General features: G+C 39.9%; 1 protein-coding gene across 15 annotated transcripts in view; it reads right to left on the bottom strand.

The window, feature by feature from the left end:
* Window positions 1–23,203, bottom strand: part of NCOA2 (nuclear receptor coactivator 2) — a 250,335-nt gene that overhangs the window by 73,122 nt on the left and 154,010 nt on the right. For all 15 annotated transcript variants that reach the window (XM_043507729.1, XM_043507732.1, XM_043507727.1 and 12 more), the window contains one exon: window positions 19,857–20,029. In XM_043507729.1, the coding sequence (XP_043363664.1) occupies window positions 19,857–20,029 (173 nt within the window). The remainder of the gene's footprint in view (window positions 1–19,856; window positions 20,030–23,203) is intronic.

Below are 23,203 nucleotides of genomic sequence, written 5' to 3'. Positions count from 1 at the left end.
TGGACTTCTGAGTAACCAGTGAGGTAATAAAGAAGCTGTTTTATGCTGGCTTGGTAAATCTAAGTATTGGAATATCCACCAGCTTTTTGGGGATTGTCTTCCCCGTTCTTTGCAGTTCACCCTAATTGAGTGACTACAGCTGGCCCACACTGGGACCCTGGTCACAACACTCAGTTACTACTGAGCTATTCTTTACATCAGGTTAGAAGAATTAGATTTAACCATCGAGATTTGGAAGACATTTTACCTTTTCTGGTATTAAAGAAATGCTGAGATGACGCTTCAAAAAACTCACCATAAAAACTGCTTATCTATAAAACCTTTATATAATAATAGAATGCTATACATTTATCTTGGGTGGCTTAGAAATCCATTATATTTATTTGGATTGGTGTCAAAACATTTTAATAAGAAGTGCCAAACTAAATGACCTCTGCTCTGATACATTAGATACAAATATTCAGCATCCCTCAAACTAACAATGTAATTATTTTCTTTGATATGTGTGGAATTAGGACAGAAAAATATAAATATACTTTTTGGCATTTGCAAATTTGTGTTAGGTATTTGTTTATTCAATGAATAATTTCAGTTGTTTTGATAACTCATCTTTAAAAATAGCATTACTCGATGTCTCAGTGGTGAGAGTCCCTAATTCTATCAAGATTTTGGAGGAGATGATGTTTTTAAAGGCTTGAAATATAGCAGGATCTGATCATTTATTTCAAAACAGGGCTCCTTCACTGCCCCAGGAACAATGTGTAGTCTTCAGGAAGTTAATGACTCTCCAATTAGTTCTTTGAAATATAACAACCTATAAGAGTTTTTGTAAAGAAAGATGTGAAGGCGAATGATCTTTTGGACTAGACTTCATAGATTAATTGTCAATTTAATTAAGCATTTAGGTTTCCCAAACTTGGGCCAAGAGAACATACTCTGCAGGAATGTCAATAATCTATCTAAACTCATTTTCTCCATTTTGCTCTTCCAGATGACAGTGAATGTTAGGAGAAAACAGATTATATCCTTTTTCAAACACCTCATCAACATGATTTAAGAATAGCTCCTTTATTTTAGGGCACGGATGACAAATCTGTGATATACAAGGTCATTAACAGTAGCATGAAAGTTTCCTGCTGTATTTGCATTACCAATGGAAGATTTTCAACAGCCTAACATCGTGCATCAGAAAGGTAGGTGATGCTTCCTGAGATGCATAAGAGAAGGTCAAGCCAAGACTCAGACTCATAGACTTTAAGGTCAGAAGGGACTATCATGATCATCCAGTCTGACCTCCTGCATATTGCAGGCCACAGAACCTCACCCACCCAGTCCTGTAATAGACCCCCTACCCTCTGGCCTAGTTACTGAAGTCCTCAAATCATGATTTAGAGACTTCAAGTTACAGAAAATCCACAATTTACACTATTTTAAATCTGCAAGTGACCTGTGCCCTGTGCTGCAGAGGAAGGCAACCTTCCCCCCCAGAGTCTCTGCCAATCTGACCTGCGTAAAATTCCTTCCCGACCACAAATATGGTGATCAGTTAGACCCTAAGCATATGGGCAAGACCCACCAGCCAGACACCTAGAAGGAATTCTCTATAGTAACTCAGAGCCCTCCCCATCTCCCACAACTAACTGCAGGCAAAACTGGAAGGTAGATAATTGAAGACAGCTGATAGAAAACAGAAAAAAGTTTAAATGTATGTGCCCATGCTGAGGGGATATAGCAGCTCCTAATGCCTCCAACAGTCAATAATTCCTTTTCTAGATAGAGGTAGTAAGCATATTTAAATCATGAAAAACTGTATAAGTACTGAGGACAGGTGAACCTTCCTGTCCAGGGCAGCCCAGTATTTGGAACAGGGCAAACTTAAACCTTGCTTGTCAGGACCCTGTAAACAGTATATGGCCAAATCCAAAATCCATTTTTCTGTCTCAGAAAATTCAGAGATTGAAGTGTTTTATTATTTCAAAGATATCCAAAAGAAACACAACAGCTAATAACTTGCTTCTTCTAAGGGCATCTCTTATTCTTTTGTATATTATTCATGGAAGGAGAAACTTTAATACAGAGGCTATATGATGCTCTGCTTAAGAACATTTTTATGTATTCTAACCATAGTTAATGTCCTCAAGGAATGTTTAAAGTACCAAATGACTGTTACGGAGACCATACTGGCTATTAACATGGTATTGGCCAATAGATTACCTGAAATGGAAAACTATCCCCTTTCCCCTCACACCAGAAAACTTTTGCTCATCTGGCTGCTACGAACGACATTTAGACAAAGTAAATCTTCATAGATGTCCCAAATAGATTCACCTGTCCTGTCAGATTTTAAAAGGCCTGCTACTGGAGCTGATGGGTATAAATGCTCTGCAACAGACTGAACCATATTTGCCACTTAGGTGCTATGGGTTCCAGTTTTCTAGTTCAAAGTGATGAAGTAGTCTTCTTTAGCTTCAGTCCCCATTTGAATGCCTGAATCCTTCAGGCACAGCACGAATAGAAAAATATCTGAATTCAAATAGATCTGCTTTATCTATTTCCTTTGGGTCCTTTATCATTTTTCCTCTGACAGGAAAGCTTGACCTGCCTTGAAAATGAACAGCACACCACAAAATAGTGAGCTATGAAAAATGACTTTTAATGACTGTTGACTAAGTCCTGGTGCTCAAACAGCTAATAAAAAGCTCTGAGTTGAGATAAAGGGTATACCCTCTTGTCTGAGCTTCACAGAAAAAAACAACTATTTCTTTTAGAAACACCATAGAAACTTAAGACAGAACAAAAGGAAAGCAGTAGAACTGTGGTAGTACCACCAGCAACAAACCTGAGGAAGCCAGACTAACAACTCTGTACATAGCACCCTTTGTCAGTCAATGAAAGGAAGGTCTCAGAGAAGCACAGCCTTCACTGTAGCAATGCTATACAACGAGCAAGCAGTCCTCCTCACAGAAGTTTATGTAGTACCTTTAGGTTTTACACTGCTCATTGACTATATTTTTAACACCAAATATAATGGCCCAGACTAAGTGCACTGTAAAGTTTAATTAAGGTTCAACATCTCTAGAAGCTAGACATTAGTGACAAACAGCTTAAAACCTTAATTTTAACATCATAATTCTTAATATTGATCATTGCAGTATTCCTTAAGTCATCTGTATGTGATAACACATTCAACTGATTTGCTTAAGGAGTGCAGGAAGGCACACTGGAATAGAAAATAGAGACAAGGACTGAGGGAACTAATGAGAGAACAATGAAGGAAGGAAAACTGGCATAATTATGGTGGAGCTGGTCCCAGTGCCATAGTTAAGGCTGAAGTTAGGCAAGGGAAACTAATAACTGAGAAAGGAGTGTAGAAAGAATATGGGAGGGTGAGAGAAAGAAGGTTGTGGGAAGGAGAAAAACAGTAGAGAAAGGGGTGGGAGGGGAGCCCTCAACAGGAGAAGGAGAGATCACAGCTCAGGATATATTTTACTTACCCATTTTAAAAAAAAAAAAAAAAGACAAAAGACTTTGAGGGCAAATTAAACATTTACGAAACAGTCAATAAAATATCAGGACAATCAAAACCAAGCTCTTCCCAAAGTAACCAACCAGGTCGAAGACAATGCTTAGCAAAACTGTATGACTTTCATCTGTGAAAGTCTGAGAAATTTAAAATGACATTCTACTTTTGTTTTTGCTATTTGGTATTCTGTACTGTAATTTAAATGAAAATCCAGGATTATAACTGGAATGCAGAGTATTAGTTACCAAGTACTTGTAACTTAACTTTCATGTGTTTAGGAAATGCTGAATAGTTATTGTGAGTTTTTTGAATATTTTCCAATTTTTCAACATCCTTTTTGAAGTGTAGACACTATGACCCCTAAGACTTTTTCAGAATCACTGCTTTTCAGGATACAGGTTCCCATCCTGTAAGTGTGACCTACATTCCTTGTTCCTAGATGTGAGACATTTTGGCTGTACTAATGCATATTGTTTAAACGAGCACAACTCATTAAGTTTGTTCTGGTTAACTGGCCTGTCCTAGTAATCATTTATCACTCCCTCAGTTTTAGTGTCTTCTGAAAAATTTAGCAGCAATGATTTCTTTCAGATTATTATTAAAGATATTGAATAATATTGGGTCAAGAACCAGTGCCTGCAGGACCCCAGTAGAAACACTCTCTGATGGGATGTACTATGCCCTGAGGCCCTCGGATGGAGGCCTCGCAGATCTGCCACGCCCCACCCCAGAAGAGGCAGTGGAGAGAATTCCCCAAGTTGCTCAGAGGGAGGGAGCAGTCAGTCCGGGCCCAGCAGGTCCCTATAAAAGGAACTGCAGTGCAGAGTAGAGATCAGTTCCTTGATAGAGCTGGAGAACAGTGGATGGTGTGCCTAGCTGGCTGAGGGAGTTACAGAACTTCAGACAGAGCAGTGCTGGCAGAGACTGCAGCTAAAATGAAGGAGTTCTGGGCTGGCTACCGGGACTCAACTCGGACAAGGCCCAGAGGTAAGGGTGAAGAATGTGCTGGGGCCAATGGGAAGTGGTCCAGGGAATCATAACAGTGACACAGTTTATTTAAAGGGACTTGGCAGATGTCTACTATCTATAGGGTCCTTGGGCTGGGACCTGGAATAGAGGGCTGGCCTGGGTCCTCCCCTCCCCACCACTAGCCACTGGGAAAGTGGTCTAGACTTTGATACAGCCAGGAAGGGGAACTGAACTCCTTTAGTGGTCCAGCTGAAGGAAAGCAAAGCATCAGTATTTGGTGGGGATCAAGTTTTCCACGTTTTATGTGGGGTCCCAGCTGACGCTAAGGACTCTGCTGCTGGCCCTGCACCTGGGCTCCCGGTTTACGCCGGCTTGTCTACAGGAACATTTCTTTCCCGGCAAGCTGGGGTATGAATCTATCTTGCACTAACCTGCCATGTACCAACTGTCCACTGGGCCCCGCTGAGGTGCATTAAGAGTTCATTAGCGCACTCTGATCTAGTCCTGTTTCAGAGAGCACTGAACCAAAGCACGCTAATGACTTGTTAATGCACATCAGCAGGGTCCACACAAACAGTGCATGGCAGGCTAAGGTAGGGTAGATTCACACCCCCGCTTGCTATGAACTCTGGCCAGACCTACACTAAAAAGTTAGGTCGATCCAGCTACATTGCTCAGAGGTGTGAAAAAATCTACACCCCTGAGGGGCATAGTTAAACTGATTTAATCCTCGGTGTAGACAGAACCCTCTCGTCGCTGTAGCGAGTATCCACAATGAAGCACTACACCTGAAGTGCTACTGCTGTGTCACTGTAGTGGTTTTAGGGTAGACATAGCCTGAGTCTTTGGGCTTGTCTACACTAGCACTTAAGTTTATAAGTGCATACATAAGGTATGATGTAAGGTGTGAAAAAGCCACACACACACACACACACACACACACACACACACACACACACACACACACACATCCCCAAGCGACATAAGTTACATTGATTTAAAGCAGTGTCCACACCATGCTGCGTCAGCAGGAAATGCTCTCCCACCAACATAGTTTCTGCCTCTCATTGAGGTGGAGTAATTATGTTGACAGGACAGTGCTCTCTCATCATCATACTGCGTCTTCACCAGACGCGCTACAGCAGTGAAGCTGCACCAATGTAGCACAGTAGTGTAGACTTGCCTTTTGTGTAGGTAAATCCTAAATTATAGGGAACTGAGGCTGTTTAACTCCTGAATGACAACATCCACACCTTTAGTTGATTTGCCTTAAATTTCCTTTGTGTCCCCATGTAGACAAGACCTCAACATAGCTAGTGTACAATCCTGAACAGTCATAGCTTCAGCAACAGTTTTTATATCACTTTCCACTTTTCTCAGAATGCATGCATTTTACATCAGACACACTTTTAAAAAACAATTGAAACAATAATTTCCTGCTATACATTATACCACTATGGTTTTGTGAAAAAGCCTTTGAACAAGGAAGAAATAGTTAAACAATTTGACATAGTAGCATGATGCATATCCAGAAGTAGAAATTGAATTACGGTACTCAAAAGCAGCTCACTTTCTAGAACGTATTTTGATACACACTGTATTCATTAACATTTTCACTCTCTTACTCTACAAACTTTCATATGACTGTAGTGTTCTGAGAGTTTTTATATAAGCTTGTAATAACTTATTCATAAACTTTAAGTCAATATTCGTAAGCAATCAATCTTCTAGTGAAGTTGAAACAAATCAGATATCCATTTCTTTTTTATTGCAACTAAAGCAATGAGGCAAAGTGCACCTCCCTAATAAATATCTGTTTTGTCCCCATTTTTTGTAAAGAAAATATGGCCTGTTTTAGGGAAATAAACAGCCACGACTCAGATTGTAACGCTGAGAAAAGTTACACGATAGCCAGGTTTCTTATAGTAGATGATTTTTTTTGACTGAGTCATCATCACTACCATGAAATTTATTTGTTATTCCATAAACTCAGCCCCACCACAGCAGCCTATATTCTTATACATTAATGCCACGACTCATTTATAAACCTGCTTTACTCAAAACACTACCCAAAAGTTGGATGTGGAATGTATTAACCTATTTGCCCTGGTAGTCCTAGCACCATCAAGAGAATGCCTTTTATTCTGCACACTTTTCAAGTGTAACAAAGGCTACTAATGCAAAAAGTAAGTTTCTATTATGTCTACTGTACATTTGGTTTACAAAATTTAAAACACTAATTAAATATTTTTCCAGGGCTAGCTGTACATTATGTTTGTGCTTTAGGTTTGGCACAACACATTACCAAGTAGAAGCTGTAAAGTTTCAGAATTCTTGGTACCCTGATTGAAAACACAAGGAAGACAACATGCTTTCTCTTGGAAGAAAGCTAGCTCCCATCAACTCACTCTGTATTTCCCAGTAGCCAAATCTGGCTGCAAGTGAAAATTTTATTAAGATGATATTTAAAAAAAAAAAAAAAAAAAAAAAGAACAGGAGTACTTGTGGCACCTTAGCGACTAACAAATTTATTAGAGCATAAGTTTTCATGAGCTACAGCCCACTTCATCCGATGCATAGAGTGGAACATATATATACATAAACATACACACACACACACACGGTGGAAGTTGCCATACAAACTGTAAGAGGCTAATTAATTAAGATGAGCTATTATCAGCAGGAGAAAAAAACTTCTGTAGTGATAATCAAGATGGCCCATTTAGGTACAGTTTAAGCACAGAAGTTTCTGGTTATCAGGGAATAACGTACAGATTATCAAGGGGCGTGAAGTTCGGTTTAAGATCGGTTGGTGTAAGGAATACATAATCTGCAATATTACGTACTCCATGCTAACAAGAAGAGTGAAATAGGAGGAAGAGAAACCTCCATCTCACCTAAGCAAGGCACTTGTGTGTATTTGCTTTTCAACACTGGGAGACAGTAAAGAACAATGGATGTTCTACGAGGATTAGATGTTAAAACAAAACATTTACATGGCACTATTCATAAAAGTTACATAACAAGGTGATAGGTGCCTTAGATAGATCCAAAAGATCTTATTAAACATGATAATGAACTCAAACTCATTTAACATCCCAAAAAGTATGGCAGCACTGGAACAGCATGATTTGGACTTTAAACTTCTTTGACCATACTTTCCTCTACATCCAAACAGCATAAGAGAGACAGACAATACTAGAAAAGTCAAAAAATAATGGTAGATTTATATCTTTAAAATATTTTACATTCATGCCCTACTAGTCCTGAAAGATAAAAAGCAAAGCAAAGCAGGATGCAGTCACAAATGAGTTAGTTTTCCTGTTATGCCCTGCCAATAATCACTATTCTTTACTTGAAAAAGACCATCTTCCAAGAATACGGGTTAATTCAGCTTCTCTTCAAGTTTAATGCAAGGCCACTTCTGATCTAAAGCTGTATACTCATTTGTTAAAACCACAATGATTATCCGATAGTGATAAAGCTGAAATAACTGAAAAGGTAGGTTTTCTACTTCAAGTATATTATTTCAGGTATAGCATTGCTCAGCTTTTTAACTCTTAGGCTTAACAGGAAGCTCCTGAAGCATTCTGGTAGTGGCTACTCTTAATCTATACTGTAGTAATTTACATGCTGCACAAGTGACCGACAATATTGAAAAGGTAACTCTACAACACAGCGTGAACCTCTTTAGATGATCTCTGCTCTTAAGATGATCCTGTTCTTAGTTTCTTTGTCAAACACCAAAATTGAACGATCTCAGGTATCTCATCAGATTAGGTGACAAGTTAAAGGTCCCAGTCAGATCAGAAAGAAGGATACATTCATCCTGAAATATTAGGGTCTTGTGTACACTAGAGAGTTTGCCAGTATAGCATATATTAATTCCCTGAGCAAATTAAGTTATGTCAGCAAAAGGCCTTTTCCCCCACCCCATTATAACTTCATTTACACTAGGACCTTTGGTGGGTGAAGCTATATCAGTTAAGGTGTGATTTTTTTTTTCAGTAACTATGCCAGCAAAACTTTCAAGTGTAGACCAGTACTAGGCTTTTACACCTCTTCTCATACAGGAATAAGCTATACTGGTATAAGCACCTTTATACCAATAAATGCCTCCATGCTGGGGGTGGATTGTACTGCTTTAAATATACTGACATGGTTAAAGGGGTACAACTTTTATGTGTAGACAAGGCCTAAGCCACCAGTCTCCAGGTTATGCAACTCCAGCAACATTAGCAGAGACCTATGAAATTTCACACTTACTGAGCATGCTGCCTAATGACTACAAAACTTTCATTTCATCAGAGCCAGAACAGAAACTGAGTACTTGTGGCACCTTAGAGACTAACAAATTTATTAGAGCATAAGCTTTCGTGAGATACAGCTCACTTCATCGGATGCATTTACTGTAGCTGTAGCTCACGAAAGCTTATGCTCTAATAAATTTGTTAGTCTCTAAGGTGCCACAAGTACTCCTTTTCTTTTTGCGAATACAGACTAACACGGCTGCTACTCTGAGAACAGAAACTGACATTTTGCATTATCCAAATGCAGCTTAAATTGTTCAGTGAATCAGTAATTCTCTGAAGGCTAGGAAGTAGCAAAGTCAACCTAACTGGATATTTAACCAAAAAGGTTTTATGATACACAGAAGAAGATCAAAGCCCTTTTCAATGCTCCACTGTAGATAGAGAAGACAGCAACACTAACAGTTCTTTTATAAATTTTACTCACACATAAACTGCTTTACTTCACAGAACAAATTCCTTTGGCACTTATAACTCAGGATTAAACAAAACCCTATCAGCATGAAAATAAGAAGCATATGGAACAGCAACCATATAAGTCTTTTTTTTTAAATCAATTTTCCCCCTCCAGAAATTAATATGGATAAAATTGTCAATTTTAAATGTGTTGAAACCTCAGATGTGATTTACTTTAATTTATAGATCAAATTCATCCATAGAACCATTTGCATAATTTTTGTCAGCATATTAAGGCCCTGATTTGGCAAAGTATTTAGGTACATGTGTAACTTTAGGCACATGAGCAGTTCCACTGACTTCATTGGCACCTCTTAAACGCTTAATGTTAGGCCCGAGCTCAAGTACGTTGCTGAATAGGGGTCTAAATAGAAAGCCTGACAGTTTAAAAGAAGAAGAAGCTAAAGTCCTGATTCAGTATGGGTTTATGAGTGTGTTGTTCTTCCAAATCTGGAGAAAGGAAACATATTCTGGTTGCATACTGAAGGAGGCATAGGAATATCCACTTGGTTCGGAGTGAAAGTCACAAAAAAAATATTCATTAGGGATACAGAAGTGTTTATTCAGTCTTAATTAATAAAAAAGAGTGGGGTTTGTTTTTGTGTTTTGTGTGCAGGTCCAATGGCTCTTACAACCCTGTTTTTCCCAACTTCTTCTCTTTGTTTTTCGTTTACAGGATGGCACATACAATTCAGGGTCTGACTTGTGAGGCTTTTTTGAAGATGAAAGCTGAAGTTCTAATGTGGATATTAACAGCTAGATTGATAATCACCATCTTGATATCCATGCAGCTCATTACTGCATTTTTAACATGCTGAGCACGAATGTTCTTCCGTGGACTTTGCACTAGTAATAAAGCAGGGCAACAGCTGAAAGTTGGGAGGCAAAGCTGACATGTAAAGGTGCATTTAGAGCCAATTTAGCCATGAAAGACCCGCGTAGGATCTGGAGCAAAAAGATGAAACTGTACACAAAAGTACAGATTTATCAAATCTGTGTACTTTCAATTTTCTTATAAGGATGTGAAATATAGACATTGCTTAAACATGACATCAGGAGGCTGGAGACATTTTATATGAGTTGCCAGAGGTGGCTACTGGTATAAGATGGTTTGATTTTATCAGTAACCGGGATGTATCATTGAGAACTGACCTCGAGAGGATTGAAGTCAACATTGGCCATTGCTGACTGGCCCTTTTTGGTCATTGCCTGCCTCGGAGATAATGTCCCTGCACATCATGCTCCGAAGATCGGACTTGAGGACAGGAAGGGACACAGCCTGGTCACAGACTGGTGGTGGCTATGCGGGCATCTGCCATTAAATTGACTGCACTAGATCAGCAATAATCCTGTGGAGCTCTTAGACACCTAGACCAAAGCCATACAGTGTGGTTACAGACACTGCACTACAGACCTCCACTGTATAGGCATGTGGTTGCAAACATCCTGCTGCATATGAAAATCAAAACAGGACAGGCAAGTCCCACCATAGAAAACCTCCACTATGGGAAAACACATTCCACAGTGCTGACAGCCTGTATCAACTAGGCTAGAATATAGACTACAAAATTACTTTTCCTAGGTGTTACTGCTTCAAATCCACTGAAAAGAATGAGCTAAAGAATGGAAAATGTGTTGAGGGAGATTAGGGGAAAAAAACATTTAACAACACTAAATTATCATGTAGCTTGTTTCAAAAGTCCCTCATGGAGAGTGTCAGGTAAACTGAGCTTCCTTCATGGTGTCCTATCTAACTCGATAGCCCAATGACAGTGCCTGATTATACCCGTTACTTTGCTCCCTTCACATAACACCCATTCATGCCTGTCCCAAGAAGGATATTTGGGTATATGGGTCAGAACCTGAGACCCTTCACATCCTATTCCTTACAGACAGGCACAGGTGTATGATTGGACTTCCTGACCATGAGGTTCAGACATTGGACTGGCATTCTGCTTGCTTCAGAAGATTATTGAAGGTCTGAAATAGCCTCTCTCCAACTGACAGGATTGGCCTAACCAGCTCAGCCTCTTTCCCACCTGACCCTCCTCTTGGCTCCCTCCAATGCATCCTTTCACTCGGAACCAGTGATGATACATTCATGGCTGGATTCGGTACCCACTTTCACCTCTCTTTGATCTCTCCTTATCTTCTCTCCTGGGCTGCAAAACCCTTGCAGTCAGTCTCAACTAATGATCTGGATTCTGGTTCCCAGCCATTATTCACTGGATCCACATGCAGGCAGCAGTGCAACATCTGGGAGTTTCAGGTTGGTTTTGCATGGGACTGAATTCAGAAAACAAGGTATGGACAACAGGACATGAGATAGGATAAATGGATGTCCAACTGTTGTGAGCTCCAACAGCAATATGCTCCCTGGTATCATCATTCTCATCTTGGAGGCAGCTATTTGATGACCAATATGAATGTTGAAATGATAATTTGTGTAAAACAAGACTAAACTGCATCAAAATATATTCCTTGCTGTCATGTTCATATAGTCTGAGCTTTTACCACAGCAATTCTAGATAGGTGCCTGAAGATCTGGGACTGTGGACCAGGCCAGGAAGGATATCCTTTGTGAGTGCAGGAATTTTGTGTAGTCTACTAAGGATGAAACACAGACCCTCAACAACATCACAATATAAACTGCTTGTTTCTTTCTAATGGCATACATCTCTTAGAAACCTGCTCAGTCATGGACTGAATCTTGGCTGAATTTTTGAGAGTGGGGTATGCCAGTTACAGTTGAAGTAAGCAGCATTTCTAATGGTATATCTTCACAGATTAATCATCCAGTTAGGGTTACAATCAATGGTGGGGTCTCATAATCCTGCAGCAGTAGGAGGGAAGGGTTTAAGATTAAGCATAAAACTACTTTACTATACTGATGGGAGTGGGTAGATTCTCAGAGCAAGAGTCTATGGTTTTTTTAGTGAAGATCTTACTACATGCCTGTTAAGGCTTGGGTATCAGAAGATTCCATTTGGGCCTTGGTCTGTATTATACAACCAGTGACAGAGAGGAGAGGCCTTCTTCATTGATAGTTCACTTCCTTTTCACCCTTGGAGCCTTTATCAGGGTATGTTGTCTTTAGACAATAGGTGACATTTTCAAAAGCACCTAAGTAACTTAGGCTCTTAAGTCTCAAGTGCCCAAGCCATTTTTAAGAAATTGGACTTACACTGTTAAGTCAGGTTTCAGAGTAGCAGCCGTGTTAGTCTGTATTCGCAAAAAGAAAAGGCACCTTAGAGACTAACAAATTTATTAGAGCATAAGCTTTCGTGAGCTACAGCTCACTTCGGTATGTCTGCACACTGAGTGGCAGTGCGTCTCAGAGCCTGGGTCCAAAGACTCAGACTGGCAGGGCTCATGCTACGCTGCTAAAAAAAGCTGTGCAGATTTTATGAATCAGGATGGATCTCGGACTCTGAAGCTCACACCCAACCCTAGGCTTCAGGGCTTGAGCTCTAGCTGGAGCCACAATATCTACATAGCTATTTTTATCCCCATAGTACAAGCCCAAGTTGGTTGACCCAAACTCTGAGACTTGCTGCTGCTGCTGGCTGTGTAGACGTACCCATTAAGTACTACTTTACTCAATATCTTCCTTAAGTACAATCCAGTAAAGAAGTACGCTGGTTGCTCTGCATATGCAGTGATATCTGTCCTCAAAAGTCCCTTCCCTCAGCAAAGGCTTGATTTTCAAATAAAAAATAGGCAAATGTGCGCCTAATTTACTTGTGCAATTACTGCTGTAAGCCCTATTCTGGTACCTGTGTAAGCAAATACTTTGTTACGGCTTGTCAACACTGGCAATTTACAGCGCTGCAACTTTCCTCGCTCAGGGGTGTAAAAAACACACCCCTGAGCACAGCAAGTTTCAGCGTGAGAAAGTGCCATTGGACACAGTGCACCAGCGCTGGCAGCCGCGCTCCCAGCACTGGTAGCTACGCCCCTTGTGGAGGTTGGGTTTTTTTAAGAGCACTGGGAGAGCTGTCTCCCAGAGCTGCGCCGTGACCACACAAGCCACGTTAAAGCGTTGCCACAGCAGCACTTTAGCATTGCCAGTGTAGACTAGCCCTTAGATTCACCTAATTTAGGCTCTAAATGACAGACAATGTGTTTTGACATTTCTATCAACATACCAAAATAATGCTAACATTTAAACACAATATGCTGATCTACAATAACCCTTTCACATCATACATGTACAATAAGCTGGGAATTTTGTTCTCCTATCTTTATAAGAAATATACAATCAAGGAAATACTGTACACACATTTGCATTTGGGATTCATTTGAATAAATATTTTACTTGATCTTCCTGCTGGAATCACACCATGCAATTTCTCACCTTACCTGGATATCCCCAATCTTCTGTCCAATCATTGTAAAATAATACAATCAATCAGAGACCTCACAGAGAAAATAAGTTTTCTTGCAGAAGCTCCCCATTTTCTTCCAAAGGTACTAAAAATACTACACCATTACCAACACTAATTTCTAGTCTAGATTTACATGCAATGACTACAGCCTACAAAATCTTTTTGACTGATCCAATGAAGTTAGTTACACAGACATGTTCACTTGTAGTCACGAAAACTATAATAAAACGAAGCTGTGCAATACTGCATTTTAAAAGGGTTTAAAATATCATAGAATCATAGAATCATAGAATATCAGGGTTGGAAGGGACCCCAGAAGGTCATCTAGTCCAACCCCCTGCTCAAAGCAGGACCAAGTCCCAGTTAAATCATCCCAGCCAGGGCTTTGTCAAGCCTGACCTTAAAAACCTCTAAGGAAGGAGATTCTACCACCTCCCTAGGTAACGCATTCCAGTGTTTCACCACCCTCTTAGTGAAAAAGTTTTTCCTAATATCCAATCTAAACCTCCCCCATTGCAACTTGAGACCATTACTCCTCGTTCTGTCATCTGCTACCATTGAGAACAGTCTAGAGCCATCCTCTTTGAAACCCCCTTTCAGGTAGTTGAAAGCAGCTATCAAATCCCCCCTCATTCTTCTCTTCTGCAGACTAAACAATCCCAGCTCCCTCAGCCTCTCCTCATAAGTCATGTGCTCTAGACCCCTAATCATTTTTGTTGCCCTTCGTTGTACTCTTTCCAATTTATCCACATCCTTCCTGTAGTGTGGGGCCCAAAACTGGACACAGTACTCCAGATGAGGCCTCACCAGTGTCGAATAGAGGGGAACGATCACGTCCCTCGATCTGCTCGCTATGCCCCTACTTATACAACCCAAAATGCCATTGGCCTTCTTGGCAACAAGGGCACACTGCTGACTCATATCCAGCTTCTCGTCCACTGTCACCCCTAGGTCCTTTTCCGCAGAACTGCTGCCGAGCCATTCGGTCCCTAGTCTGTAGCGGTGCATTGGATTCTTCCATCCTAAGTGCAGGACCCTGCATTTATCCTTATTGAACCTCATTAGATTTCTTTTGGCCCAATCCTCCAATTTGGCTAGGTCCTTCTGTATCCTATCCCTCCCCTCCAGCGTATCTACCACTCCTCCCAGTTTAGTATCATCCGCAAATTTGCTGAGAGTGCAATCCACACCATCCTCCAGATCATTTATGAAGATATTGAACAAAACGGGCCCCAGGACCGACCCCTGGGGCACTCCACTTGACACCGGCTGCCAACTAGACATGGAGCCATTGATCACTACCCGTTGAGCCCGACAATCTAGCCAGCTTTCTACCCACCTTATCATTCTTTTCTAAGACGTGACTACGAAAATGTTGTTTGCCATTCCATATTTAATGTCTCTCAATAATTTACATATCAAACGTACCAGGATAAAAAAGATAAATAGTATCTTTTTTCTGACTGCCCACACTGCAAACTCAACCTGGGAACTGAAAATGAAGCTACATTTTTTTTCTTTCTTGTGCTTCATCACCTGTGAGAGAGATTCCACTGATCAAATTTTGCCCTCAGAGACAGCTGAACGACCCACTGCTTTTCAATGTAGTTGCATGGTGTAAATGACTGCCTTGTAATTTGAACTTAATAAGCAATTCTGTTTATGATGCACAAGGAGGAACAGAATCCAATTCTGTCTCCCAGCTTTATTGGCTCTGCAGAATAAAAAGTAGTAAAAACTTAACTAAAGTAATTAAATCCAACTCTGAATGCACACCAGGAACAGATCTGTTGAGTATAAATGTGTCATTTTTACATTTGTCAACTGTCTCTTTAGGGTCTCTACTTAAGTTCATGTTTATGGAGGTTCAGCAGTGTAACAATATAAAAAATGCCTGACTATATGGAAACAGAAAAGGAGTACTTGTGGCACCTTAGAGACTAACAAATTTATTAGAGCATAAGCTTTCGTGAGCTACAGCTCACTTCATCGGATGCATTTGGTGGAAAAAAGCCAGTTTTTTCCACCAAATGCATCCGATGAAGTGAGCTGTAGCTCACGAAAGCTTATGCTCTAATAAATTTGTTAGTCTCTAAGGTGCCACAAGTACTCCTTTTCTTTTTGCGAATACAGACTAACACGGCTGCTACTCTGAAACCTGTCTATATGGAAACAGCATCTTTTTAATCTCAGTCTTAGAGCTTGTCTATCTACAGGTTTTGCACCACTTTAACTATACCAGTTTCGAAGCAGATGGAGTTAAGGCAATACAGCTCCTTAATGTGAGTGTAGTTATACTTGTATAAAGGAGCTCATTCTGGTATAGTTCAAGAGGAATAAGCTATACTAGTATAAACACCTTTATATACCAGCATAACTGCTTCCACCCTAGAAGTATACCATTTTAAATATATCACTGTAAAATCACACCAGTAACCAAACAACTGAATCAGTACAAGAACTCTATGTAGAACAGGCCTTAGAAGTACAGAATCAATTAGTAAGACTTGGAGATATTTAAAACCTATTATATTTATATAATGAATGTAACCAAAAGCTCAGAATTCCCAGTCTGACATGATGAAGTATTTGCCAAAAACATGAGGCATTTAAAGCAAAATTAAAAATCATAATTAGCTCTTGAGTATTTTTGCCTTGATTAGGTTCCTGCTTTCTGTGATATTAGGCAGAGATATATTTGTACCGTATTACGAGACTGACTTTTATGTTTAAATTTATGTAATTTGAGTTTGGTAACAGAATGTCCCTTGTAAATCAATTGCTGCATTCCATCCTTTCTTAAAATGATAAGTAAAAATTAAGCCATTTCCACTGAGGTAACCACCAAGATAAATTTGCTTCCATCCAGAAATCTTCAAATCAGTGCTGTAGTATCATCTGACTTTAAAGGAATGCTCAGCAAGTCCTTTAATCACTATTTCTAGATCCTGAAACATTGTTAATTTCATTTGAAGATTTCAGTGTTTTGCAATACCCCTGAGAAAGGATTAAAGTCTGCTCTACAACTACTGTAAGTTTTACGTAAAGGCTCAAATGGCCAACAGACACAGTCTAATTGTTCTCAGGTGAAGACTCACATGGAACAAATCAAGTTCATCTAGGATAACTGATTTAATGCATATCTTTCATTCCCCCAGGGCTGCAAACTATTATCACTTGTTGCAGTAATTATTATTCATAATATTCTACCCTGCCTCAGAAATGTTTGCTCAATTATTTATACATCAAGCCTTTGAGCTTGGAAAAGTAAGTACATAGTGGGCTTCTGTAGATGCTTTGTTCTACTGTTATCTCATGTTGACTAAGTAGTGCATATCTGCATATGCAAATCAGGAAATTAGACGCAAAATTACCTTATATACATAAATCTGTTGATCTGTTAATCTAGCTAAGGATGTTCATGGAAGAGGATACAGGCTCCCCTAGCAGCCCGCAGGCCAAAACATCTCACCTCTTCTCCCATAGCATCAAGACAAGCTGTAAGAGCATATTCAAGTAGCTTCATGGAGCTACCACTGGACTTCCCTCAATTCAAGAAGCATGTTATCTTCTGCTGAGTGGGAATAGAGAGAGTGAGACACCAAGCAAGAGCAAATAAGAACCAAAAATAAAATTTTAAACAGTTAAAAAAATGAGAGCAAGAGAGAGAGAGAGAGAGTGTCAGAAAAGCACTAGAGCAAAAAGTGGAAGAGGGGGCACATCCATCTGTCTTAGGGGGTGGTCGCTCCACCAGAAAAAAAAACTGTGGGGCACTATCCTAGCCACAACTATTATCCACAGAAATAAACTGAGAGCAAATCATGTTCCCACACAGAACCACCTTATTAAATGTAGGTGCCAATCAGCTCTGAGAAGTCATTGCGATAAATTGTTACTCAAACACGAAAAAAAATGCTCTCTTTGTCATTAAAAGATAACATTTAGGATTACTGTATTCTGGCTGACCCATAGGTATGGTAACATTCAAGAGAACTGGTGGCAAAGCTGCATTTTTTATCAAACCATATTAAAAATAACATTAATTTGATTATTATTTCATAAGAAAAATAGCTACTGACAAAGCAAATATAACCACTTCATTGTCAATGAACACACAATCTGCTATTCAGGTGCTTTACATAGAAAGGGAGTGGACAGAGGCACAGGTGATACACACTGCTTTTTGACAGTAACAGAAAATATTACTAGCTCTTTTTGCTTTGCTTAATTTCTCCCAATTCTTCCGTTAGCATTTTTTGTTTAATTTCTATAATATATGTTTTTAATTTTTTTCACTTTAGGCTCCCTTGATTTTTCTGAAGGCCATTACCTTTCACCTGCACGATGCACAATCCAGACACCTCTCCCCAAAGCACTGCATGATTTGCGATATGGGGGAGAAAAAATGAATTGAACAAAAAGTTTTCCAGTATTTCTGATTCAACTTTTTAAACCAAACAGCAAGTGAAAGACTCTGGTGACACTGTAAGTGACTACTTCTGTGATGTGAGGACTGGAGAGAAACAAGGAATTAAATTTGGCATGTGACAGTAGGAAACTTGCTTTCTCAATGTCTTTACAATCTGGCCTCCAACCAATTCAGGAGAATCCCAGATACCCATCTGCAGTATTACCAAGCCCTCACATTAAAAATATCTTAAGTCACACCACTCAAAATCACAAGATTGGCTTAAATCCAGGAGATTTATATTTGGGGCTCATTTTTATTTATCCTCTGGTTTCTGAGCCATTAGGGTGCACTCGTGACATTTTCAAGATTTTCTCCACTACCACAAAGACTTTTTTTTTAAATGAAAGCTGAGATTTTTACATATTGAGAAGGGTTCAGGAGTCAGGGTTATAAGAAAATCATCCAATATCACAAGGCTCCTAATAGAATCACAACAGTTAGCAACACTAATAGGCTGTTTCTTTGCTCTTATACAGTAAAACTTTTCTGGTGTCACCAATAAAAATACCTTAAAACTGACTGGGACAAAATGTTTCCTACCGCCAGAAAATTGCTGCTATGCAGTACAGATGTGATCACACCCAAGTTGTGGTGAAAAGCGAATGCAACACATATCCTGGAATATCTTACTTCTTAATTAAGACATCTGGTTTCTAGAACAGACATCAACATCATATTTTCATGTCTCCATTAATCCAATCTGCAGTTGCATCAAACTACATATCATCCTAGCTATCTATTACAAGGGTGATTCTATTGCAGAGTCTCCGTCAATTAAGCATCCTAGAATTTACAGCTGTGTAGTTCTTTATTTGCACACACACTTGATATGGAATAGGGAGCATTACCTTCCCTAAGAAAGTTAAAGCGGTGAATCCTGTAATATTGATAATGTGAAAGATATAAATGAAAGGGTATGGAGTTTAAAAGAATGTCTTCAAAAACAGATTATAAAGAGATAATCTCCTCTTAGCCCTAAAATAAAACAACATGCATATACTTCAGGAGTACAAATTGGCTCCATCCATTCAAGGTACTGTTCCAGGCTGTCCAACATAGATTGACTGGCATCACAAAAAACATTTAAAGCCATAGTTTCTTAAAGTTTTTTCTTTAATAGGAAAAAATTACAAAAGAAAAGAAACAGCCGATCTCCTAGACAAACCCCAGAAGCAAACTGTCATGTTCTCTTGTCTAACATTTACAATGGAATTCTGATTAGAGATTAGGGTACTTTTAAATCTATTGTAATTCAGGATATGATGTTAGAATTTAGGGGACAGGGATAGTTTAATACACAACATCTATTCATCCGTGCAAAGGACAGCAAGAACTTGAATTAAGAAAACTTTCATACTCCTCTCTTTTGGATTATTCCTTATGCTGAATTAGCTCATCTTTTGTGTATTACAACTCTTTCACCTGTATTACAACTTTAAACTCTATGACAAACAAATACTACTGAATTTAGTTCCATTAGAAGATGAATACACACATCAGGCTGATTCACTCTCACCACCCTCTAGACAGCGGCTAAATTTTATATAAGCCTATTTTAGACACCACCAAAAATGATATTTAACACCTTTCACCCAAATTATATCACTATCTACTTCACTAGTGATTTAAATAGCCACAGATAAATTGAAGACAATTTGAAGTGAATACCAGGCTTGCCAAAAACCCCAAAATAAACAAAGAAATTAAAATATTCAAAGCCAATTAACTAGTCTTCTTACCTTGTTCTTTTATCTGACGAATTTGCTTCACAGTTTCTTTCAAGATTGCACATTTGTCAGGTTTAAAGTTGAAGTTGTCAATATCATTAAAATTTGCAAAAATCAGCTCTGCAAGTTCTTCTATGTATTTATTCTCCTGCTCACGATTACGTTTCTCAGTGCTTCTTTTAGGGCTGAAAGAGGAGTTTAAAATGTGTTATTTTTAACAACTGTTTGTTCACCTTCTGATGACTCACAGTTCAAAGTTGAGATTAGGATCTTGAAGAAGATTTAATAACATCAGAGAAATAAAACAAAAAAAAACCTCATCGACCTACTCTTTCTTGAATAGAAATGTCCATGTCCAGAACAAATAAATTAGCTCAAAAGTGAACAAAAGTGAACAAAAAGTCCACTTGTTTGTTTCTAAGCAGTCAGCTTTTGGAGATGGGGTTCAAAATTTTGAAAAAATATATGCAAAAAAATTTAAACAAAAACACAAATGCACCTCCCTGCCATGTTAAGAACTCAAGGAAAACAACATTTTGTTAGTACATGAGAAAGAGAAACTGCCAAGAAACAAAAGTTAAACCAACTAACCTATTTCCATTGTCCAACCCATGTGAAAGGCAATGATTAACCACTCGCATAAGTGCTGAATTCTAAGTTGGGTTTTAAAATTCTTTCAGTTTTAATAAAGTACCATATATACTCGATCATAAGCCGGTTCGTTTATAAGCCAACCCCCACAGACCCCCAAGATGGATAAGTAAAAATGGCAAATTTTTATGACCCATTCATAAGCCAACCTTATAATTCAGGGGTCGCCAAACTTTGGCTCCCAGCCTATCAGGATAAGCCGCTAGCGGGCCAAGACCATTTGTTTACCTCGAGCATTGCAGGCATGGAGGTAAACCTAAGTAAACAAAATGCCCACCAGTGACTTACCCTGATGAGCAGGGACAGCAACCGGTGGGGAAATTTGGGTGGGGGGGGAGGGGAAGAAGCTGGGGGTTAGGGGAGTGACCACCCCCCACATGACCCCACCCCAACCCGGGACCTCCTCATGTAATCCCTCCCGTAGGCCACACTCTCCCCATCCCATCCCTTCCCACCTTACCTGGGGTGGGCCAGGGGAGGATATCTCTGGCCCGGCTGGAGCTGCTCCGGGAGGCCGGGTGGTGCGGCTGCAGCCTGCCAGTCCCGGAGCTGCTACAGATCCTTCGGAGGTTTGGAGGAGAGCAGTGTGGCCTACTCTGGCCCTGCCTCTTCCCTTCTGGCTCTGCTGCCTCTCCTTGCACTCTCTGTTGGGGGGGTGTGGGCAGCGCTGTGTCCCACCTCTCCCCCTCTTTATATCCGTTCATAAACCGAATCCCCTTCTATGATGCTTCCCTTTTTTACTAAAACTATTCGGCTTATGAACAAGTATATATGGTAATTGAGGTAATTTTTTTTATTATTTTATGTCAAAAGGCTCTAAAATTTCAATAAAAGACAAAAGGGCAAATCCTACACTGTAGTTTGAAATGACTGAAGAATTCCTCTTCGTAGTGAGTGACAGAGAAAGCTATTTACTCAAGCTACCCCATCTTTATCCAGATGGCAACACGAACTGTACCTCCTTTGCATGAGCGTGGTCTCAAAAAATATATTAGATTTATTACAAGGGTTAACAGCTTAGATTTGTCTGAATGGAATAGTTGTGTAGTGACTCCCTGCTGGAATGAGAATTTAGTTGGCCATTGCCTAACAAGTGTGAAAAATGTGTGGACTTTATTTATTACCTATAAGAAAAAATATAAAGATTGATTACTTACCTTGCAGTAACTGTGGTTCTTTTGTCCATGTGGCTCCCATTCTAGATGTGCATGCATGAGATTGGCACCTTTGAACAGCAATGTCTGCGGGGGCTACACCCAAACCCATGGAGGGAAATTTGGGCCCCCTGTCCCCATTTCACTTTACTTACACAGATATTTTGGGTGATTCTCTGAGCGCAGGGCCCCAGTAAAATTGTCCCTGCCTTTCCTTTCATCTGCCCTGGCTGACCCTATGCCCTGCATGCCCCCAGGTCCCTCAGCCAATGGGCATAAAGGGCACAGCGGCCACAACAGTCCCTCAGTTCCCTCACCAATTCAGAATCTCAGCAAATGAATCTCTGAAATAGGAGACATAAAGGGTAGGTCATGGGGTCCCCACACACCTTGCAGTAACTGTGTTCTTCAAGATGTAAGTAACTGCTCTCTTCTTTTCATTTATTCGTCCATGTAGATCCCACTGTAGGTGACTGGCAGTACCCCTATCTGGAAAGGTGGGACTGAGGAGTCCTAGCTGCCACTAACTAAATGATTGCAATGCTGCCTTCCCAAAGCTGGTATCTGATCTTGCAGCCAAGTCAAAGGTGCAGAGCTTAAGTGAGAGAGGACTACTCAAAGTAGCCGCCTTGCAGATCTCAAATATGGAAATATTTCTGAAACATGCATAAGAGATAGCTTGAGCTGTAGTTGAATGTGCCTTAATGTCTGGTGGCAGGGGTATGCCAGACACGTGGTAGCAGACTGAAGTGAGCTGGGTAATCCATTTAGAAATTCTGTGAGAGAAGATGACTTGCCCTTTAGCAGCACTATTTCAAACAACAAACAAGACTGAGGGAAAGTCTAAAAGACTTTGTCCTATAAATAAACATCTGCATTTCACTAGGAAAGACTGGGGTTTTGAAAAGAACACTAGAAGCTTAATTACCTGGTTTAAAAATAAATCTGAAACAACTCTTGGAATAACTTTAGGATGAGGTCTCAACATCACCTTGTCTCAGTGAAACAGGATAGAAGGAGCGGGATCCAGCCATGAGGGCTTGGAGTTCACTGACCCAGTTGGTTGATGTAACAGCCACTGAAAAAGGCAGTTCTGAGAGTAAGAAGGTGAAGAGAACATTCAGAAAGGGGTTCATAGGGACGCCTCATAGGACCATTGAGGATGATGTTGAGATGCATAAGAGAGAGGGGGGCTTCCTAACTGATGAATATTTTCCACAATATATTTTACTTGTGGAGGGCTTCGTACTTTGCAATAGAATTTCTCATATCTGTAGTGAACATTCTCTGCCATTAGCACTTAGCAGACAACATGTAAACTCTTAGGTGCAGTGAGATTTTGGGTCTGGTTATAGAATTTGTCCCCAGTTCTGAGATATGTGTGGACAATCCAGAAGTGCTACTGGATGCTGAGTTGACATTTTAAGTGTTGCAGAGTCAGTACCAGATTGAGTAGGTATCAAAGCAGCCCTAGGGCCTTTTGGTGGTGAGCCAAACATTGAACCAATGTTGCTTGTTTCTGTAGCATGAAAGGGCTTTGTGCTCAGTTCTCAG

The sequence above is a fragment of the Dermochelys coriacea genome, chromosome 2 (assembly GCF_009764565.3).
Source record: "Dermochelys coriacea isolate rDerCor1 chromosome 2, rDerCor1.pri.v4, whole genome shotgun sequence".
NCBI lineage: Eukaryota > Metazoa > Chordata > Testudines > Dermochelyidae > Dermochelys > Dermochelys coriacea.
This window is presented reverse-complemented; position numbering and strand designations above follow the sequence as displayed.